Source organism: Rhizophagus irregularis, chromosome 8 (genome assembly GCF_026210795.1).
Source record: "Rhizophagus irregularis chromosome 8, complete sequence".
NCBI lineage: Eukaryota > Fungi > Glomeromycota > Glomeromycetes > Glomerales > Glomeraceae > Rhizophagus > Rhizophagus irregularis.
This window is the reverse complement of record NC_089436.1, coordinates 185,047-204,889: the sequence shown is the minus strand read 5'-3', so window position 1 is coordinate 204,889 and position 19,843 is coordinate 185,047. Positions and strand designations below refer to the sequence as shown.

Sequence of the window (19,843 nt, the reverse complement as noted above, 5' to 3'; positions counted from 1 at the left end):
GATATAAAAAAAGTGAGTTGCGGTATTGCGATTCACTTTTTTTATATTGATTTTGTGAGTTGCGGTATCGCGATTCACCTTTTTATATGATTTTAATATAAAGATGTGAATCGCAATATCGCAACTCATTTTTTAATATGATTTTAATAATATAAAAATTGTATTGCAATATTGCAGTGCATTTTTTTATAATTTATTATTACTTAAAATCAAATTTACAGCAAACTATACATATATAATCTAATATAATTTTATATAGATCTCTTATAACCTACATATTTAATGTTTGATTTCTATCTAATATATATTGATACTTTATTAGCTAGGACTTTTTAGGACCTGTTCCGCTTCTGGTCCAAAATTTGGACTTAAAGATCTGCAGACCAGGTCCTAGGATCAGGTCTTTAGGTCCAGGACCTAGGACTTTACCATCCCTACATCACAGGGATTTATTGTTGCAGTAATTTCGGCTTTAATTTTGCCGATTTCTTCAACGATAGTGGTGTTGATTTTGGTATCATGATCGTTTTTCTCATTGACGATTTTTGCCCAAAAAGAACCACATAAAGATTAAACCTACACAAGTGGATATTTTCGGAGAACATTTTCGCAACGACAAAAAACAAAGCGGTTAAAGCCATAAAAGTCATATTTTCTCGACGTTAAATAGATGATGCGTCTATGCAAAGAAAATCCGATTAAAATATTAATTGTGGGAACGCACAGATATTCTATTATCAAGCGAAGATAGGTAAAATTGAGTTCGACTGGTTTATTTTTGCTAAATTGTTATTTGTTTATTAACTTTATTTTTTTTTTTATTTCTAGCTACAGAATGACATTTTATTATTATCAACTGAACTGATGGGCTTTATTATACTAGTGAATAAGAATATCTAATAAACCTTTCAAAAACTGCAATCAGGGAAAACCTTGATGTTCTTCGAAACAATGTGAAACGAATAATTGGAATAATTGTGAGGTTATTAAAAGACAGGATAACGGCATGCATGTAATGAATCAGAAAGTAAAAGGCGGTATCCCTATACCTGAAGAGCTTGCGTGTACAAGAAAAACAAAATAGATAATTTTTTCTGTTTAATTTATTTTTATTAGTACGCGACTATAACTATTTGCCTCATATATTTTATTCGTAACAATAAAGCGTATTTTTTTTCTGAATTTATTTTTAAATTTTGATATTTATACATACATCATCTGGTCATATTTCATATCGAAGATCCATGGATCCAATGACAGTTCTATTAAGCTCAATATGTGGGGAAATGATATATAAAATAATAATATTTAATTACTATTACACTATTCTCTTTATAAACAACAAGTTACATAAAATCTAAAAATCGCCAGTATAAATAAAAATCAAACATATTAGCTTCAGAAAACGTCTATGCTAGTTCACTAAAAAAAAAGATGGTTAAATTCAAATAATTTCCCCATTTTATTGGTCCAAAGAAGTTAATCCAAAATGGTTTTTTGAAGCTTCCAATCTTTCATGTATCAAGTCCATTTTTGATATAAATATATCCTTTTGATCCGTATTCCATTGACCTTTTAACAACAATCTTGCCAATCCCCATTTTGTTGTCAACGCTTGCAATATCAAAGTGTTCAATGCTATTCCAGAACAAGTATTATTTCTTTCTGATATCTCCTTTATCGTAAAGAATATTAATATTAATAATGAAATAATATTCATAAATAACCAAATATATAATAAAGGCCAATATTGTATAATCGTTACTTGAATATTATTACAATATTTCATCAGAAATGTATCATTGGTATACTGTAAATAACTAAGAGAATAGTTATTTTCCAATATTCTATCTACGAGAACTATAGAAGATGCGGCCATGTATTTAGCAAAGTCCATTTCTAATCCAAAAATGTATCTCCCATCATATTTGTAAGGATCAATATCTGGATTGGAATTTCCATTTGATAAGGTCAAAGCATCATAATTAAATCCTGTCATTTGAACATTTAATACTAGCGTATTTACTGCGCTAATGGGTACAAAATTTTTTATCGAACTTTGTAATGAATTGTTTTTTTGGGTAATATCCACCAATCCGATTCTTGCTGTATAATTACATTGTACAAGAGTTACTATATTACTTTTTAAAGTTTTCACTGTATCATTCAGCCATCCTACTTTACTTTGATCTGTGAAATAATCAGGCGACACTTGATCAGATAAAATAATAGCAAAAGCAATTTTGTAATCACCGGCATTAGTCAAGACGTATAATCCCTGGAAATCCGATATAGCAGCATTGATGTTGATGTTGCTATCTAAACTCGTCATATTTATTAGTGGAAAAGTTGCCTTAGATGGTCCAGCAAATTTGTCAGTCGCTATACAGGAAGTATTTACCACGATCGCACTTAGATTGTAAATATTTACTTCATTTGCAGAAAATAATAGGTCTTTTCCAACATGAGCTGCAATAGCATAATTTGGATTTCCCAAAACTGTGATATTATTATCGATTCCATTTTTTACTATTGTAGTTGCTCTTACAAGTCCTGCTGGGGAAAGACCACCCATAGCAAATGAATTTAACCCACAAGAAGGTGCGTCTGTGCAATTTATCAAAGCGTGAGTTTTTCCTTCATTAAAATCACATGCACCTCCAATTTCGCTTGTACTTATTCCTTTGGACAATCCCCATGCTGTAGCCGTTGCTAATAAAGCCAATAATAAATATGCCCCAACTTCTATGGAACTTATATTTGTAATACATGAAACAATTCCGGTTTTTATCGAATCAATAGATTCTACTATTCTTATCAATGATCCTCTATCTCTTATTTTTTGCCATTTTCTTGTCGTTAAATGAATAAACGTAATTGTTAATATCGATGTTGTTACTTTATCAACTATTGAAATTACAAGAGAAGCTGTTCCCACATCAACTGTGATGTACCCATTTCTAGATATATAATATATAGCAATGGATATTAATATAATTGTGCTAAAGCACAGAATAACAAAGAAAATATTCTTTATTTTCTCGATGTTCATAATACGAAATAATTGTTACATTAAAGAGTTCTGAAACTGTGTACGTACATTTTATATACTTATTTGTGCTTTGTAACGCATTCCATATGCGGTCAACAAATACCACCCGAAAAATTCTGCGGTCACGTGATAAATTGTCGTAAATTTATCACGTGACAGAAAATTGGCACGTGTATTACAAATTGTAACATTTTTTTTTTATTTTGAATAACCACATTTTATATGAAACAATAATCTAAAATCGATTCATTGAAGGAATTGAAGTAGTCAAATTGATAAGTTTAGAAAAGAAAATAAACAAGCTGCAGAGGTAAATGCTGTGCTCAAGCTCAGATTCAAAAGAGCTAGGAAAGAAAAATAAAACAGATACCGCCAAGTTCACTGCTGAAAATGCTATTTGATCTAAAGACTTTAATTCATTATAGGAGATTATAGGTATAAAAACCAAATCATTATTAGAAGTCTAACTCATCTGAAATTCTTTCATATATAACACAATAATCTTTGTTGTCATAAACACAAAATGAAGGATCTATACCAAATGATTTATTATATTGTTTAAAGAAATGGATTTTCATATTCCAAACTCATAAGTACCTTATAAATATTTAAAAAAGGTCTCTTTCTTTTACACGATCAACTTTCCTTTACAATTCCTCAACTTCAATCTAGTTATAGATTCACTTTTGCCATTTCTATCTAAGAGTTCTTTTATTTCTCTATTTGGTATGTCAAATATTTCTTCAAATGAGGGTTAATAAATACTACATATTCACATGAGGCAAAACTAGGGATGTTATCTAGTTTCAGTAAACCAGAGTTTGTTTATGGTCATGTGATTTTACTAATAATATTTAAAGTTTTAAACTCGATCAGATTCAAAATCAGTTTTCGAGCATATTTGAGCGTAATAAGATTAAGACATGACAAATGAAGAAATACACCTCCATTTAATTATATATTCAGTTTCAAAGCATGTTTTAAAATCCGAGTTTTATAGGTGAGTTTGAACTGGATTCAAGTTGGTTTGGACCAACCCATTTGAAGATTTCTTTTCATACAACAGAAATATCAAGAGTTTCTGTTCCAAGTGACTTTTTTTCAGATTTTTTTTTCCAAGTTTTATTCAAGACAATATTATAATTTTTTTTTTTACAATATTTGTTCACTTCAAATAATATGATTAGTAATCGAAGGTGAGAATTTTAAAAGTCTATTTTCCTTTTTAGTGGAACTGAAAATGGAAAGATGTTTTATCATCTTTTTACCCTTAAATTCTTGCTAAATATCCAGTCTCTACCAAGAGCGCTCCTCCATAGGGAAAGTGACCTGCTATGAATTGTGTATTTACCTTTTACTTATTTTTTAGGTTAAACCAGCCTATCACAATAATCCCAGCATACCATCTTTCTGATATCTTTTAATAATATTCCCACCACACACCATCACGTCTATGATGTATAATCCTTCTGACAAACATATGACCACCAGTTATCTTATAGCCTATGCCTATACCAACCATAATGCACTTCTGGTCCCAGATTATTGTCAAAGCTTCAAATTTTTTTCTGCAAATCCTATAAATCCTGTGGAATCATTGATAAGTTTAATGACGAATCATGCAAATCTATCGGCTATGAAGTAAATACATATCCAATATTTCTTTTTTGGGTTTTGGGATAAGGATGACACCTATTTATAGAAAATATACATATGTATCATTGCTAACCTGCGATGTCAAGTGTATCTAATCATGTAACGCTTTATTAATAATTTTTCAAATACTAAGATGACACGATATAGCATTTAATAAGTAGTAAGATTGCAAAAGTTCATTGTGTAGAAAAATCAAAATCATATTATAAATATAAAATTAAAGTTCAATATGATAATTATGCTAAAATCAAACTTGCCATTCTGCAATATTAAGCTCATTAATAATTTATTATATACAATAGATAGACTATACCATTTGATGTCACTTTTTATTTTTTAACTACGCTTTAGTTTTAAATAAAAAGACTTTAAAGCAAAAAAATGATCAGTGGTTTCCAATTAACACGCACGACATTTCCGAAAGAACCTTTTCCTATTTATTGTACATTTTTGAAGGTCCAAATATTCATAACATGTGATACATTCTTTAATTGACATTAAAATTTTAGGATATTTCTATTATTTTGTTTGTGAAACCGTAAACTTAATACAGCTAGTATCATGTAATTCCGGCCCGAAGAGATACGTGAACATTGAGTATTGACATTGTATAAGTTTTTAACTCCGTTGTATTAAATCATTAAATGTGTGTCGTTCCTGTAATTACTGTATCGCTGTAGAACTGATTGATATTTTTGGTGATTTTGCGTTTTTTTGTCACAATTGCTTTAGAAAATTTTGACCAGATTAATTCTTTCATTTCCCATGTGTCAATTAGCTATATTTTTTAATTTGGACATTATATTGAGGTTAAATGTTAAAAAAATCTATAATTTTATTTACTAGACATTATTTACAATTTTACTTGAACGAAAAGGGACTAATTATCTGAAAAAAATTTCAAAATATTTACTTTAAAAAAAAAAAAAAATGTTTGTATTACACAAAAATTACAAGTAAAAAACTTGCCTAATCAATTCATAATTTCCACCTGGAATTCAACCCTTTTTTAGATGTTCATTTAGGAAAATTTTGGGTTTTTCACGAAATTTTTTTGGAAATCGATTTCCTTAATAGGTCGGTATGACTTTTTAATTTCCATTTGAATTAGTCAAAGGGTGAAAGTCAATGGTAGAACATAGTAAGGCACTAAGGCTGATTATCTGTCTCACGTACCCTTTCCTTCCTTTTTTCAGTATTTTTTTAAAAAAACAGGCCAGAATTAGAAAAATAATTTTTTAATTTTGGCCAAAAAGTTTATTTGTATATCATACAAAAATACATAAATTATATTAATTATATTCCAATTATAATTCCAGCCAAAATTAACGATAATTCTGGTCTTTTTTAATATGATGTATGTTACGCAAATTTTCATTGGTTATCATAGTTATTAAAACCAATTAACCAATTCTGCGGAGAAGGTAAATATGATTTATAAAACAATAAATCCTCTACAATATAATAATACTTTGTAAAAAAAAAAAAGTTTGTTCCATGTTCTACATTTACCTCAAATTATAGAATCATGAATCTTTTACAAAAGTAGAAATATAATGATAAAAATATAAGTGATAGAGACTTGAGAGTGTCTCATTGTCTCACTTGTCTCACTGTCTTCTTTTTGTTTATTGATAATAAAATTTATTGTATCCAAATTATAACGAATTTTATGAAACAAAATAATAATAATTCCATACGATTATTTATGTTATTCATAGTACGTGATATAGTAATGCTTTTTGATCATTTAAAAATGAGAATATGATATCAGAACAATAAAAAGGTATTTTAGTATTTTTTACCATTTTAATTACTAAAAATTATTTCTGCTGCGGGTATAACAATGTATAAATTAAATAATGATTGTACTTGTAAAATTTTACATATTATATTTCACATAATAACGTATTGTTTGAAACTTCCGAACGTACAGTCATCGTCAATCAATAAGAAAAGATCATATATTATTGAACTTCAAACGATCGTTTGATAGGAAAGTCCCTGTCTGTATACTTAAAAAAACTTTTTGGCATTATCACACAATATGAATAATTTTATTATTTAAATACAGTATAGAATGCGAAACCTTTGAAAATCAATTTATCATTTATTATAAGTAAAATAATCGATTCATTCAATATGATAATCAAATTATCAACAGTTAATCTTTTTATTCATTAACCTTTTTTATTTTTCATTATAATGTAACAAAATCATTTTTCGATGAAACACTAAAACTAACCCTTTGTTAGAGATCGATGATTTGCTGAAACTTTAATCACGTTAAATAAAAATGATTTACATTTCAAAAACCCGAAAATAGATGGTTTTTCCCTTTTCAAACATGCATGGCATAATATAATATTTATGTTGTATGATGTCGTGCAAATTGTATTTAATTACCAACAATTCAAAAATTAATAATAAAAAATGAATTTAAAGTATCCAATGAAATTTCGTAAAATAATTATGAACTTGTTATTTTTTTAAAAGAAAAAAAAAAAAAGCAAAAAGAATGTATAAAAAAAGAAAGCGTTCTAAAACAAATAACAGATAAAGGGGATTTAAAATTTTATACTCTCAATATTTGCAATATAAAATAGTATTCGTGTATATAAAACTAAAAGTATATTTTTTTTTTATGCGCCAATTATAAGGAGCTCTTAAGGATGGTTTTAACACATTCATATATTTTATTGGTTGAAAACACTGTTCGAAGGTTGTTAGAAGAACAATGTATCATTAATCATAATTTTATTATTATTCAATTATTGTGCGACGACACCAAGAACGAAGTAGAATCCTAACGGGTCAACCATATGATAAGTATTGTTAATAAATTATATTGTCCTCTATTGGAGTCATTGGGAGTCCATAAGATACGTTGTTCATGTTTCTGCATATTATTTAAAAAAGTCGAGGATTCATATATGTTTGCGATTTTCTTCATGATGGATTTGCTGTTGATTTCGATTGTTGAAAAAAAATAAAAACAATTTGTCTCCATTGTTGACTTCTTCTGTTTAACTTTTGGTTTCGTTATTTGTAACTTCCGATAATTAATGATATTAATTCGGAAACTCCTTTTAGCCTCAGTTGTTACAAGTTTCTTGCATCTATCAAGTTCCTTTGTAATACGATGACATCTTAATATTACATGTAATGCAACAGGTTGTTTTTGTATTTTTTTTAAAAAAAAGAATAAAGACAATTAGAAGATATTAGAGATTATTTTTATTTTTGAGATTGATATCGTACGGTTAATATTGAGTTTTGAAAAGTACATCAATTTTATCGAGAGAATTCCAAGTAATTGCGAACGAACGAGTTGGAAACCATCAAGAAATAATTTTAATTTAGAAAAGTGATTATTTTCTTTTTGATTCGTTTAAAGCCTTAAAAATGATATTCGGGGGCAATATATAAAAAAAAATGATGTGCAATACACAGATATGCAAACATTTAAGCTGGATTTACGGCAAGTTAAATTACTTTTATCCCCTTCATATCCATATTTAGATTAGGTTAAGTTGAACCAAAAAATTAACGTGTAACATGATCGTTTACGATTAAGTCATTTATAAAAATTGTCTTACCGTTTAAGGGTTAGGAGATTTATAGTTAGTATGATTGTATTATGTTCCCCATGTATTATTGGGGATAGTTTTTTTTTTAAGTCGTTTTTTTTTTCGAAATTACTAAAAATTACCTTCATTATTTTATAAAGAACATTATATCTTATGAATATCAAATGTAAAAGTGAACAAGTTTAATAAGATAAAAAAACATACATATACATATTATAAATATATATAAAATGTATTTTTTTCATATGAAATAAAAATACGCCATATGGATCAAACATAATGGCTGAAAATTTTGAAAATGAGGTATACAAAAAATTATTATTTATTTATTTTTTTTTTTTAAATAATAATAACAATAAAAAAATATATATTATTCATTTTCTAATAATAAGATTTATTACGTTTAAAATATGTAGCTTTTCTCCGTATTAAAAAAAATTTTATATGTTTTTTCTTTACAATAACAAATTCGGCGTAAAAAACTTTTATCGCAATTGAAAAAAAATTTGAAATCAATTAATAAAATCTGTGCTTGATTTGCTTAATTTATGTAATGACATGCATATTCGAATGTAGGATAATTATTTCGTGGATTACAATGACAATGTGAATCAATTATTATTCGAGGAAAATTACGACAGACTTTTTTATGTACAAAATGTACAAATTTAAAAAATTTAATTGTACAATTTACCATCATTGCATATGAAAAAAAAAAAATTATGATTGAAATTTGTAAAAAAGTTTTTATTTTTTTTTATTTTTTATTTTTTTTGTGAAATCTATTCACGAATAATATTTTTTTTAAAAAAAAAGATTTTTGAAAGAAAAAAAAAAATAGAAAAAAAAATGATTTTTTTTTGGTTTTTTTTTATATATATTATAAACAATAAAATAAAATAAATAAATAAATAAATAAAAAGTAAAAAAAAAAAAATTTTTTTTTTTTAAACTTAAACACAATTGATGCTTAGAAAATAAAAATCTTAAAGGGTTGAAAAATACATATAAATTTTTTGATCTTAATTATTAATTAATTAATTAATTTTTTTTTTAATGCTAAATTAAAAAGGGTTGAGAAATTCTATTTTACATGATTTTGATTTTTTTTTTCATATATATGTAATACATATATATGTATATTAATTTTTTTTTCTTAAATTCTTAAAATTTAAAATATTTTTTTTTAAAAAAAAAAATTGATTTACGATCGAGTGTCTAATTCGATATTATTTTGATAAAAAGCGATCCAAACGGCTCTAATTGCAGGACCAAGACCTAAAAATTCTATATTTTTCCATACATCAAAATAATTATCTTGGGTAAGAGTATCGTACAACTTATCGGCATCACCATCATATAAAAATTCTAATAGGGATTCAAAAGTTTCAGGAGAAGGAACTCGGATTTTAATTATACTGTCATTTGATTTGACACCTTCAAAAACTTGTTGAAAGAAACTGGATTGTAATATTAACCATTCTTTATGAATCCAAAATGGTCTATCTATCCCATCAACTTGTAATTCCGCAATTGACGACGATTTATCATCAAAAAAATTTGGTCCTATTTGATGTAATTTGGATATAATGAAGGTAACAGGAATACCATCAATTAATGATGTGGCTGCGGAAGATAAGTATCGAATTCTTAATTGGGAAGTTGCTCTTGACATTTTTATTGGTTGTTTGTTTTTTTATTCAAGGTTAAACAGGTTAAACAGGTTAAACAGGTTGAACAGGTTGAACAGGTTGAACAGGTTGAACAGGTTAAACAAAGAAAGATTGTATTGTTGTTATTTTTGTTATTTGGAAAGAAATTGAATTTCCTTATATAACTTTTTTATCTTTTATAAGATTAAGATTAAACTGTCAAAATCTTTAAGTGCGAAGAAAAACCAGGTCATGAACCATCCTATATTTATTCATTTTTTGGTATCAAAAAAAAAATTATTGTTTCTTTAATTTACTGCGCATAGACAATATACAAGGGTTGTCGATCGAACGGTATTCAATTTAATACCTAAAATGGTATCCTTTGTTTCAAATTTTTTTTTTTTTAGGAACGAGGAACAATTAAATCTCCTGAAACACATGTTTAAGACATTTTAATCAAAAAAAATTTTAAAACTTGGAGAAATTTTATTTTTATTTTATTTTATTTTATTACTTATTTATTTATTTATTTATTTATTTATTTTACACACCTAACACACAAACATTTTTTTTTTTTTTTTAACATTCATTTTAATTTTTACAATATATAATGGACAATACAATATGTATAAAACCATTCTCCGAAATCCGAAAGTTATAGTCGTAAAATGATTTTCTGTACAGTCTTGTTTATTTAACTGAAACTCTATTTTGTTTTATAGTTTAAAATATTATGTATATAATTATTATATTATTATAATATATTATATATATTATTATATATTATTATTATATATTATTATTATATATTATTATTATATATTATTATTATATATTATTATTATATTCTAATACAATCATATTTTTAAAAATAAATTAAAATTGACTTTATTTAGTAATACTTTTTTATTTATTTATTTACTTATTTTATAAAAAAAAAAGTCGTAAAATTTTTGATACAGATTTCCCTCTTTTTTTTTTTTTTTTTAATATTCCGAAACAAAAAAAAGTTTAAAAAAATGACACCATGTTTAATTTTTTTTTAGAATAATAAGTGACCAAAACCGCAGTAAAATTACCATATAATGCAATCAATTCAACAAAATATTTCTCTTTTGTACAATAATTTACAACATTCCCTTTTTAAGGAGGTCATACCCCTTCGATGTATGTAAATTATAAAAAAGTGATAACAATAAAATTATATTATTTTAATTGTCAAGTTTTAAAATGTTTTATTATTATTATTATTATTATCTTTTAAAGCTACGAATACGCCATACGCCTTGAATCCTTTTTTGAAACCTTTTAATCTTATCAAATAATATTCATATTTAAAAAAAAATAATAATAATAACAATAAATGTTCAATTTTGTTACAAGTTAAAAAATATACAGTATCTTATAACAAGAAAGCTTGATTAATATATTAATACCGCAGGCAAAAAAAAAAATTATTTGTTTAATAAAATAATAATGTAACACTAAATATTTATCATCATCCCCCTTAAAAATGTAAAAAAAAAAATTATTGCTCCCTGTGAGGTTCGAACTCACGACCTTCAGATTATGAGACTGACGCGCTGCCTACTGCGCTAAGGAAGCCAAATCCCTGTTAGGTTTGAAATTAAATCATATAAAAATATTATTATTATGAATCCGATTATCGTTATAGCGCCAACACTAGTATAAATATATATAAAATATTAAATTATTTTTTACACGTTGCCATGTCACACCCCCATTAGTGGCACTACTATAAAAGTTAAAAAATTCTTATTACTACAAAAGGAAATTTTGTGTGATGTATGTTACACATACAAATTCATATATTATAATCGATTTGAAAAATTCGTGTAATGTTCATCAAAATTTTTTTTTTTTTTTAAAAAAAAAAAAATCTTCATCAAAAATAAAATATTTAAAAAATTTTCAGCAGGTTTATATCCATTAAATTGTAAATTTCCTCCTCTACCTCGGGACGAGCAATAAAAGAAATAAAAGTAACAAGAAATGCATCAGAAGAAACAATTTCCATAAAGGAATGAGAAACGATATCAATAGAAATTAGTTATTATAATACAGTTAAGTATTAGTAATATTGTATGACGCAGAAACAAAAATTTAGTACATGATAGAATTACTATGTGAGAGAGAACGTACCATACTTCGAGAAAGTTAAAAGTAAATTTCTATCAAAATAACAAGTCATATCAGCACCTAAGCTAGTTGATTATTATGTCTGGTAAATAGGAAAATAATTCAACTGTTTCCTCTTGAGTTTTCGAGCAACTTCTGTTAATGTTTACTAATTTTGACATAATTAACAGTTTGATGATTTTGATCACAGTTCAAGAATGAAAGAAAAATTTTCTTTTGCAAAAAGATTTGGTGGTGTATAGATGACAGAAATCGATGTTACAATTGATTTCCATCGCGAAAAATCGGAAAATAATAATACACGTGAATAATTTCTGGATCAAGATGAAATGTTATTCCGTCAAAATCTATTTTATGGTTGTAAACGCGAACTTATTGCTTAATCAGTCACAGTTAAGATAAATAGCGAATTCCTTATGTTATAAATCATAATTTACATTGTTATATCGCAAAGGTATTTTTTTTTTTGATATAAATTATTTTACAAAATAAGTCTATAAGTTAACGCACATATAATAGTAATTAATTCCAATCGCAAATCACAAATATAAAGTAAACACATTTAATTCATTCAATTCTGTAATTAAACTCTAGGAATAGAACAAATTATAATAAATCTTTACTTTTTATTGATTTTAATGAAAAGTAAAACAAGTGATCGTATAATAATGGCGCAGTAACTATTACTAATGTTATCAAGTTCTACCAAATAATGGTTCAATTCTCGCCACTCCTGGTAACATTAAAGACACAGCAGGATAAACTTCATCAGGTAAATCGCGAAATGCTATAGGATATCTGGTTCCATCAATAGTAAAAGAACACGTTCTTTCCCCCATATTCAAACGTACGGTAATTCGACTTTTTTCATTAAACTTTTGTCCGTACTTGTTTTTGAAAGGGTCCTTATCTTTTTTATGATGACAGATAAATCCATTCGATCCAAGAACCCAACCGTATGAGTGTTGCCCAAGCCACGAGTTGTTATTAACATTAAATCCATTATCTGCACAAATTCCAACCCAAAAAGATTTACACATTCTTTCAACCACGATATCCCACTCAACTATATCTTGTCCACTAAAAGGAAATTTTGTTCTAACCCATTCATGTGTATTAGATTGTGAGTCAAAAATAAAGGGATTCTCCAATTGTCTATACCTTTTAACCTTCCACTTAAAGGCATTTTTAAGCATAGAAAAGTAATTTCCAGCCAATAAAGCTTGTTTACGATAAACTTCTGTCAATATATTTGAATCAACTAAATCTTTAATAAGTTCATTTGAAAATACAAGTGGATGTATTACTTCTAAATTCACATAATTAAGTAATGTCGATGTCTTTGTTACAATTTCGGACCTATACTTTATATGTAACTCTTCCTTAAAAGGTATATTACGATCCCATTTTTGTGTATCGCTTGAATCAAGAATTCTAACAGTTTCAGAAGAAGGTAAATATAATTCATAAAATGCTAAAACCTCTTCTGAAATTTCGCTCGCGGCCCAACATGTGATATATCGAAATAAATCATAACCTGATGATAGGGAGAACATATTTGTTTCTTCCTCTTGATTATATAATAAAATATATTCCAATGCTTTGGAACTCAAATTATGATAATCGATAGACTTTAGTGAAACTAAATCAATTAGATCACATATAATATTAGCCAACTCTCTACAAGATGATTCTAAAATTCGGGATAAAATTTTTGACAAAATATTCATCTTATCCTCCATATTATTTTTAACGAATCTGATAATGTGAAGCATGAGTACTCCAAGTAAGAAATAATCAGCACAACATAAAGCTTCAAACACTATTTCAGGTTTTAGAGTTTTTTTTGATACTTTTCCGGTATAGAAAAATTCAACAATAACTTGCAAAGCTTTCGAAGAAAATTCTTGAAATTCTATTACATCTTGAGTAGATTCTTTCATTTCACTTAATAACATACGTTTAAATACTTCTGAACGCGCCACTAATATCAAACGATGAGCGTTTATTTCTTCTCCATCGTTTCCTTTTATTTTGATATCACTAAGTGATGGATCTTGTAATATGCACATTAAATCGCTTGACAGAGACATTTTCCGATAGTTTAATTATAATGTTTATTATGTTTAGGAAAGAGAGAAAAGAGAGAAGAGGTAAGATTTTACGAGTGATTTATAGTAGTTTATAAACTGCGCCTGATTTGCACGCTGATGCATAACTAAATTTTACTTCCGCACGCATTCCACTTTTCCAAATTAAAAAATTTCTTTATCTAAAGACATGACCTGATCATTTGATCATTCAAAAAAATTAAAAAAAATTATCTCTACACGATAACCATGTTTCTTTAATTAGTATTCGTTCATATAAAAATATTTTACATTATTACATTTACGGATTTAAAACGCGAAGTCGCGACTCGCGAACAATTTGTTCGTGTGACAGATTCACGACCATAATTCACGTGACTTAATGTGGTTATCTCGTTTATTTTTAATGTATGAAATAATAGATAATTTTAAATGTACTTTATTATACCGTAAATATTAAACAAACGTACTATCGCCGTTAAATTTATACATGAAAAAATGTACCGAATTTCAATTAAGGATTGTATTATATTTTAACAAATCTACAATTACATTATAAATGTAGATAAAGTACATGACTATTTTTGTATTATTTAGATACGATCACTCGTGAAAAGTTAGTGTCAATTATCGTGCACTTAAGATAATCCAAAAGGAAACCGTAACGCAAAAATACTGTATTACAGTTATCACGAAAAAGGAAACGCGTAACATTTTTTATATTATACTTTTGTAAGTATAAAAAATTTTACATATCCATACTTCGTAATTTTTTGATAAATTTTATTGATTTATTTTTCTTAATCCTTTTTTTAATATATTGAAATTCTTATTAATATTTTCTTGCTTAAAATTTATAATGATATAAATTATATTTCTTTTATTCTTCGAATAGTTAATACGTTTAATCTGCTACGTCATAGAAAGAGCATTATCCTTAAAGTTCAATTTTTGTCTTCTAGTTAATTACGCACCTCTACATAAAAATGAGCTTTCAACAAAATAAAAGGCCTTAAATGCTTTAAATGGCATTACAACGAATTCTTTATCCCAAAAAAATATATAAAAAGGGATATCTTTACCTAAAGGAGAAAAGATTAATCGAATGATTCATGTGACTTTGTGATACAGTGATGCATAAACGCTTTATGCTTTAATAATTAATGTTATTGTCGTTTTTATTGCCATATTTGCCATAGTGTGATATAAAATGCTCAGCCTTAAAATTCAACTGCAGCAAAATTTTTTCCCTCATCAACTCAATAATGCAACCAAATCCGGCGGAAGCATTTCTATTAAAAGATATAAGAACTCTAGTGAATAATACTTTATTTAGTGATATCAAAATAAAAGGAAATGACGGAAAAGAAATAAATGCTCATCGAGTGATATTAGCGGTGCGTTCAGAAGTATTCAAACGTATGTTATTAAACGGAATGAAAGAATCTTCACAAGAAGTGATTGAATTTCCGGAGTTTTCTTCAGATGTTTTACATGTCATTATTGAATATCTATATGCTGGAAAAGTGACAGAACACACTTTAACAATTGAAATAGTTGCTGAAGCTTTTCATAGCGCTGATTATTTTTTACTCGAACAACTAAAACTTCAAATTATTGAATTTTTCAATAATCATCTAAGAAATAATACTGAAAACAAGTTGAATCTTTCTGCTAAAGTTTTATCCCGACTATTGGAGTGTATGGAATCATCTGATAATGAATTTATTGATCTACTATGCGATTCAATTAACTCAGTTTCATTAAAGTCGATCGAATATTGTAATTTAACTGTCAATGCATTGGAATATTGTTTATCAAATGTCAAAAGAAAAGAAATCATGATGTTTTCCTTATCAGAATATGAGTTATTTCATTATATAATATTATGGGCTGCAAGCGGAATCTCAGAAGAGGCTTTATCATTTTATAAGTCATGTCTACCTTCTTCAGAAACAGTCAAAAGTCTTGATAGGAATAGCAATCCGCTTATTTATATACATAATATACAAGGTCATGCAAAGTATCAGTCAATGATGTTAACAAAAACATCTCCTTTACTTAATCTTGTAAAATTAGAACGAATTCATCCATTTATAATTTCAAATATTATTGAACCCCTTAATGGCTTGATTGATTCAAAGACTTTAATAGATGTATATCGGAAGCAGGCATTATTTGCTGGAAAAAGCGCTTACTTTGATTGTGTCTCATTTCAGTGGGATGATAAAGCTCATGGTAGTAATATATACCTAAATAATACGTCTCTTATTACATCAAACTCTTTGTCACATGAATGGATTAGAACGACAATTCCTATAAGCAGACAAAGTAGTATATTTGAGTGGAATATCATGGTTGAGGAAATGTGTAATGGTTTTTGGGTTGGAATTTGTACAGAAAAAGGATTTAATGTCGAGTACAATTCATGGCTTGGGAAACAAGCATATGGCTGGGTTTTTGGTTCTAATGGAGTTATTTGTCATAATACACAACAAGAAAATGGACCTTATACAAATAAATACGGAAAAGAGCTTAAAGAAAATGATAGAATAACTGTACATTTGGATATGGGAAAAAGAACTTGTTCATTTTCCATCAACGGAAAAAGATATCCTATTGCATTTCGTGATTTACCTGATGAAATTTATCCTGCTGTATCTTTGAAGGCACCGGGAAGGGCGAGAATTGAACCTCATCAATATAATTCAATAAAATGAAAAAATGTAAGGTTAGTTTATTTTATTTTTCCAGTTTTTAAATCTATTCATGTTTAAATTTCTTGATTATTTATGTTACAGTATTTAAAATTACAAACAAAATAAGAGACATCTTATTAGATATATTCAAAGTTAACAAATAATATTGTACGATGAAATTATACTAAAATAAAATATTCCCTTAAAATTAAAAATTTTATTGTAATGCAATTTTGTACATTTCCAACACATACGTTATTTAGTCACCGATACGACTATCTAATGTGATCATCATTTTTGTGTATTTATTTTTCATATGATTTACCTTTTTAAGTTAAATTACTAATGTTCAGCCTAATAAAATTCGTTCAAGTTTCTTTAAATTTCTAACATTTTTTTTCCTCAATAATGTATGCAGAAACACTATCAAATGATTTAAAATCTCTATTAAATAATACTTTACTTAGTGATATCAAAATAAAAGGAAATGACGGAGTAGAAATAAACGCTCATCGAGTGATATTGGCGGTGCGTTCAGAAGTATTTAAACGTATGTTATTAAACGGAATGAAAGAATCTTTACAAGAAGTGATTGAATTTCCAGAAGTTTCTTCAGATACTTTACATGTTATCCTTGAATATCTATATACTGGAAGAGTGACAGAACAAACTTTAACAATTGAAATGGTTGCTGAAGCTTTTCATGGCGCTGATTATTTTTTACTCGAACAATTAAAATGTCAAATAATTGAATTTTTTAAAAATCACCTAAGAAATAATAATGTAAATAAGATAAATATATCCGCTAAAGTGTTGTCCCGACTTTTGGAATGTATGGAATCAACTAATAATGAATTTGTTAATTTATTATGCGATTCAATTAATTCAATGTCATTAAAGTCAATAGAGTATTTTAATTTAAATTTTAAAGCATTAGAATATATTTTATCAAATGTCAAAAGAGAGGAAGGAACCAAGATATTCTCTATATCGGAATATGATTTATTTCATTATGTTATATTATGGGCCGCTAATGAAATTTCAGAAGAGGCTTTATCATTTTATGAGTCATGTTTGCCTTCTTCAAAAACTCTTAAAAATTTCAATAGAAATAGTAACGTCTCTCTTGATATATATAATATACAAGGTCATGCAAAGTATCAGTCAACGATGATAACAAAAACATACCCTTTACTTAATCTTGTAAAATTAGAACGAATTCATCCATTTATAATTTCAAATATCATTGAACCTCTTGATGGTTTGATTGACTCAAAAACCTTAATAGGTGTATATCGAAAGCAGGCTTTATTGGCTGGAAAGCACATTTGCTTAAATGATATCTCACTCCAATGGGATGACAATGCTCGTGGTAGTAATATGTACTTAAAAAGCACGTTTGTTGTTGTTTCAAATTCTCTTTCACATGAATGGATTAGAACAGCAGTTCCTATAAGCGGGCAAGATATATTTGAATGGGATATAGTGGTTGAGGAAATATGTGATTGTTTTTGGGTTGGAATTTGTACTATAAAAGAATTTGATGTTGATTACAATTCATGGCTTGGGAAACAAGCATATGGCTGGGTTTTTGGTTCTAATGGAGCTATTTGTCATAATACACAAGAAGAAAATGGACCTTATACAAATAAATACGGAAAAGAGTTTAAAAAAAATGATAGAATAACTGTACATTTGGATATGGGAGAAAGAACTTGTTCATTTTCCATCAATGGAGAAAGATATCCTATTGCATTTCGTGATTTACCTAATGAAATTTATCCTGCTGTATCATTAAGAACACCAGGAAGGGCGAGGATTGAACCTCGTCAATGAAATATTTTATTAATTAATTCTGAAGAACTTTTTTTTTAATATGACGATATTATTTCTGGATTTTAAGATTCAATATTAAGGTAAACCATAAGCATATTCAAGAAACTTTTAATAATAAATAAATCTGAAACTATAATTGATTATTGTTTTGATTCTGACTGAAGAGTAATATTTTCTATTGTGTTACTCTTTGTACATGTACACATTCAAATTTTATAATCTGATGATGTTCTTATCGCAATAATTGATTTTGAATACTTATTATAAAGAATATTACCCAACCAATAATTTACTAAAAACAATGTAATTATTACTCTTTTTTTTGAATCCACGATCACAACAGACTTTCAATAATGCAAGCGGAAATAATCCTATCAAATAATTTAAAATTCCTATTCAAGAATGTTTCATTTAGTGATATCAAATAACGGAAAAGAAATAAATACTCATCAAGTAATATTAGCGGTGCGTTCAAAATTTTATGGAATGAAAGAATTTACTCAACGTAATTGAATTTCCAGAGTTTTCTTCAGATATATTACATCATGTTATCCTTGAGTATCTACATTGTAAAAGTGACAGAACTTGACAATTGAAATAATTGCTGAAGCTTTTCATGGCGCTGATTATTTTCTACTCGAACAACTTAAACCTCAAATTATTGAATTTTTGAAAATTATCTAAGAAATAATACTGAAACGAGTGGAATCTTTCCGCTAAAGTTTTATCCCGACTTTTGGAATCTATGGAACCAGCTGCTTTGTTATGCAATTCGATTAATTCAGTTTTATTAAAGTCAATCGAATATTGTAATTTACATTGGAATAATATTTATTAAAAATCAAAAAAGAAACCATTATGTTTGCCTTGCCAGAATATGATTTATTTCACTATATAGTACTATGAGCTGTAAAAGCATCTCGGAAGATGCTTTATCATTTTATAAATCATGCTTACATTCTTCGGAAAAAAGTCTCAATAGGATTAGCAACTCTATTATTTATATACATAATATACAGTGCAAAAAACAATGCAAAATATCAATTAACAATAATATCCTTTACTTAGTCATGTGAAATTAGTACGAATTCATTCATTTATAGTT

At 27.0% G+C, this 19,843-nt stretch overlaps 5 protein-coding genes across 5 annotated transcripts; 2 read left to right on the top strand and 3 right to left on the bottom strand.

Annotated features, from left to right (window-relative positions):
* Nucleotides 1-1,183: 1,183 nt before the first annotated feature.
* Nucleotides 1,184-3,074, bottom strand: OCT59_027959 (uncharacterized protein). The gene has a single exon (XM_025321280.2). The coding sequence runs from the start codon at nt 3,050-3,052 to the stop codon at nt 1,463-1,465; it is 1,590 nt and encodes a 529-aa protein (XP_025169261.1). The 5' UTR covers nt 3,053-3,074; the 3' UTR covers nt 1,184-1,462.
* Nucleotides 3,075-9,062: 5,988 nt separating this feature from the next.
* On the bottom strand, nt 9,063-10,186 carry OCT59_027958 (uncharacterized protein). Its single transcript, XM_025321281.2, has one exon. The coding sequence runs from the start codon at nt 9,971-9,973 to the stop codon at nt 9,503-9,505; it is 471 nt and encodes a 156-aa protein (XP_025169262.1). The 5' UTR covers nt 9,974-10,186; the 3' UTR covers nt 9,063-9,502.
* A 2,527-nt stretch (nt 10,187-12,713) lies between these two features.
* On the bottom strand, nt 12,714-14,240 carry OCT59_027957 (uncharacterized protein). The gene has a single exon (XM_025321282.2). The coding sequence runs from the start codon at nt 14,204-14,206 to the stop codon at nt 12,809-12,811; it is 1,398 nt and encodes a 465-aa protein (XP_025169263.1). The 5' UTR covers nt 14,207-14,240; the 3' UTR covers nt 12,714-12,808.
* Nucleotides 14,241-15,468: 1,228 nt separating this feature from the next.
* Nucleotides 15,469-17,133, top strand: OCT59_027956 (uncharacterized protein; the record flags this gene model as incomplete). Its single annotated transcript, XM_025321283.2, has 1 exon — nt 15,469-17,133. The coding sequence occupies one exon, from the start codon at nt 15,469-15,471 to the stop codon at nt 16,921-16,923; it is 1,455 nt and encodes a 484-aa protein (XP_025169264.1). The 3' UTR covers nt 16,924-17,133.
* Nucleotides 17,134-17,310: 177 nt separating this feature from the next.
* On the top strand, nt 17,311-18,738 carry OCT59_027955 (uncharacterized protein; the record flags this gene model as incomplete). Its single annotated transcript, XM_025321284.2, has 1 exon — nt 17,311-18,738. The coding sequence occupies one exon, from the start codon at nt 17,311-17,313 to the stop codon at nt 18,736-18,738; it is 1,428 nt and encodes a 475-aa protein (XP_025169265.1).
* Between the last annotated feature and the right edge of the window lie 1,105 nt (nt 18,739-19,843).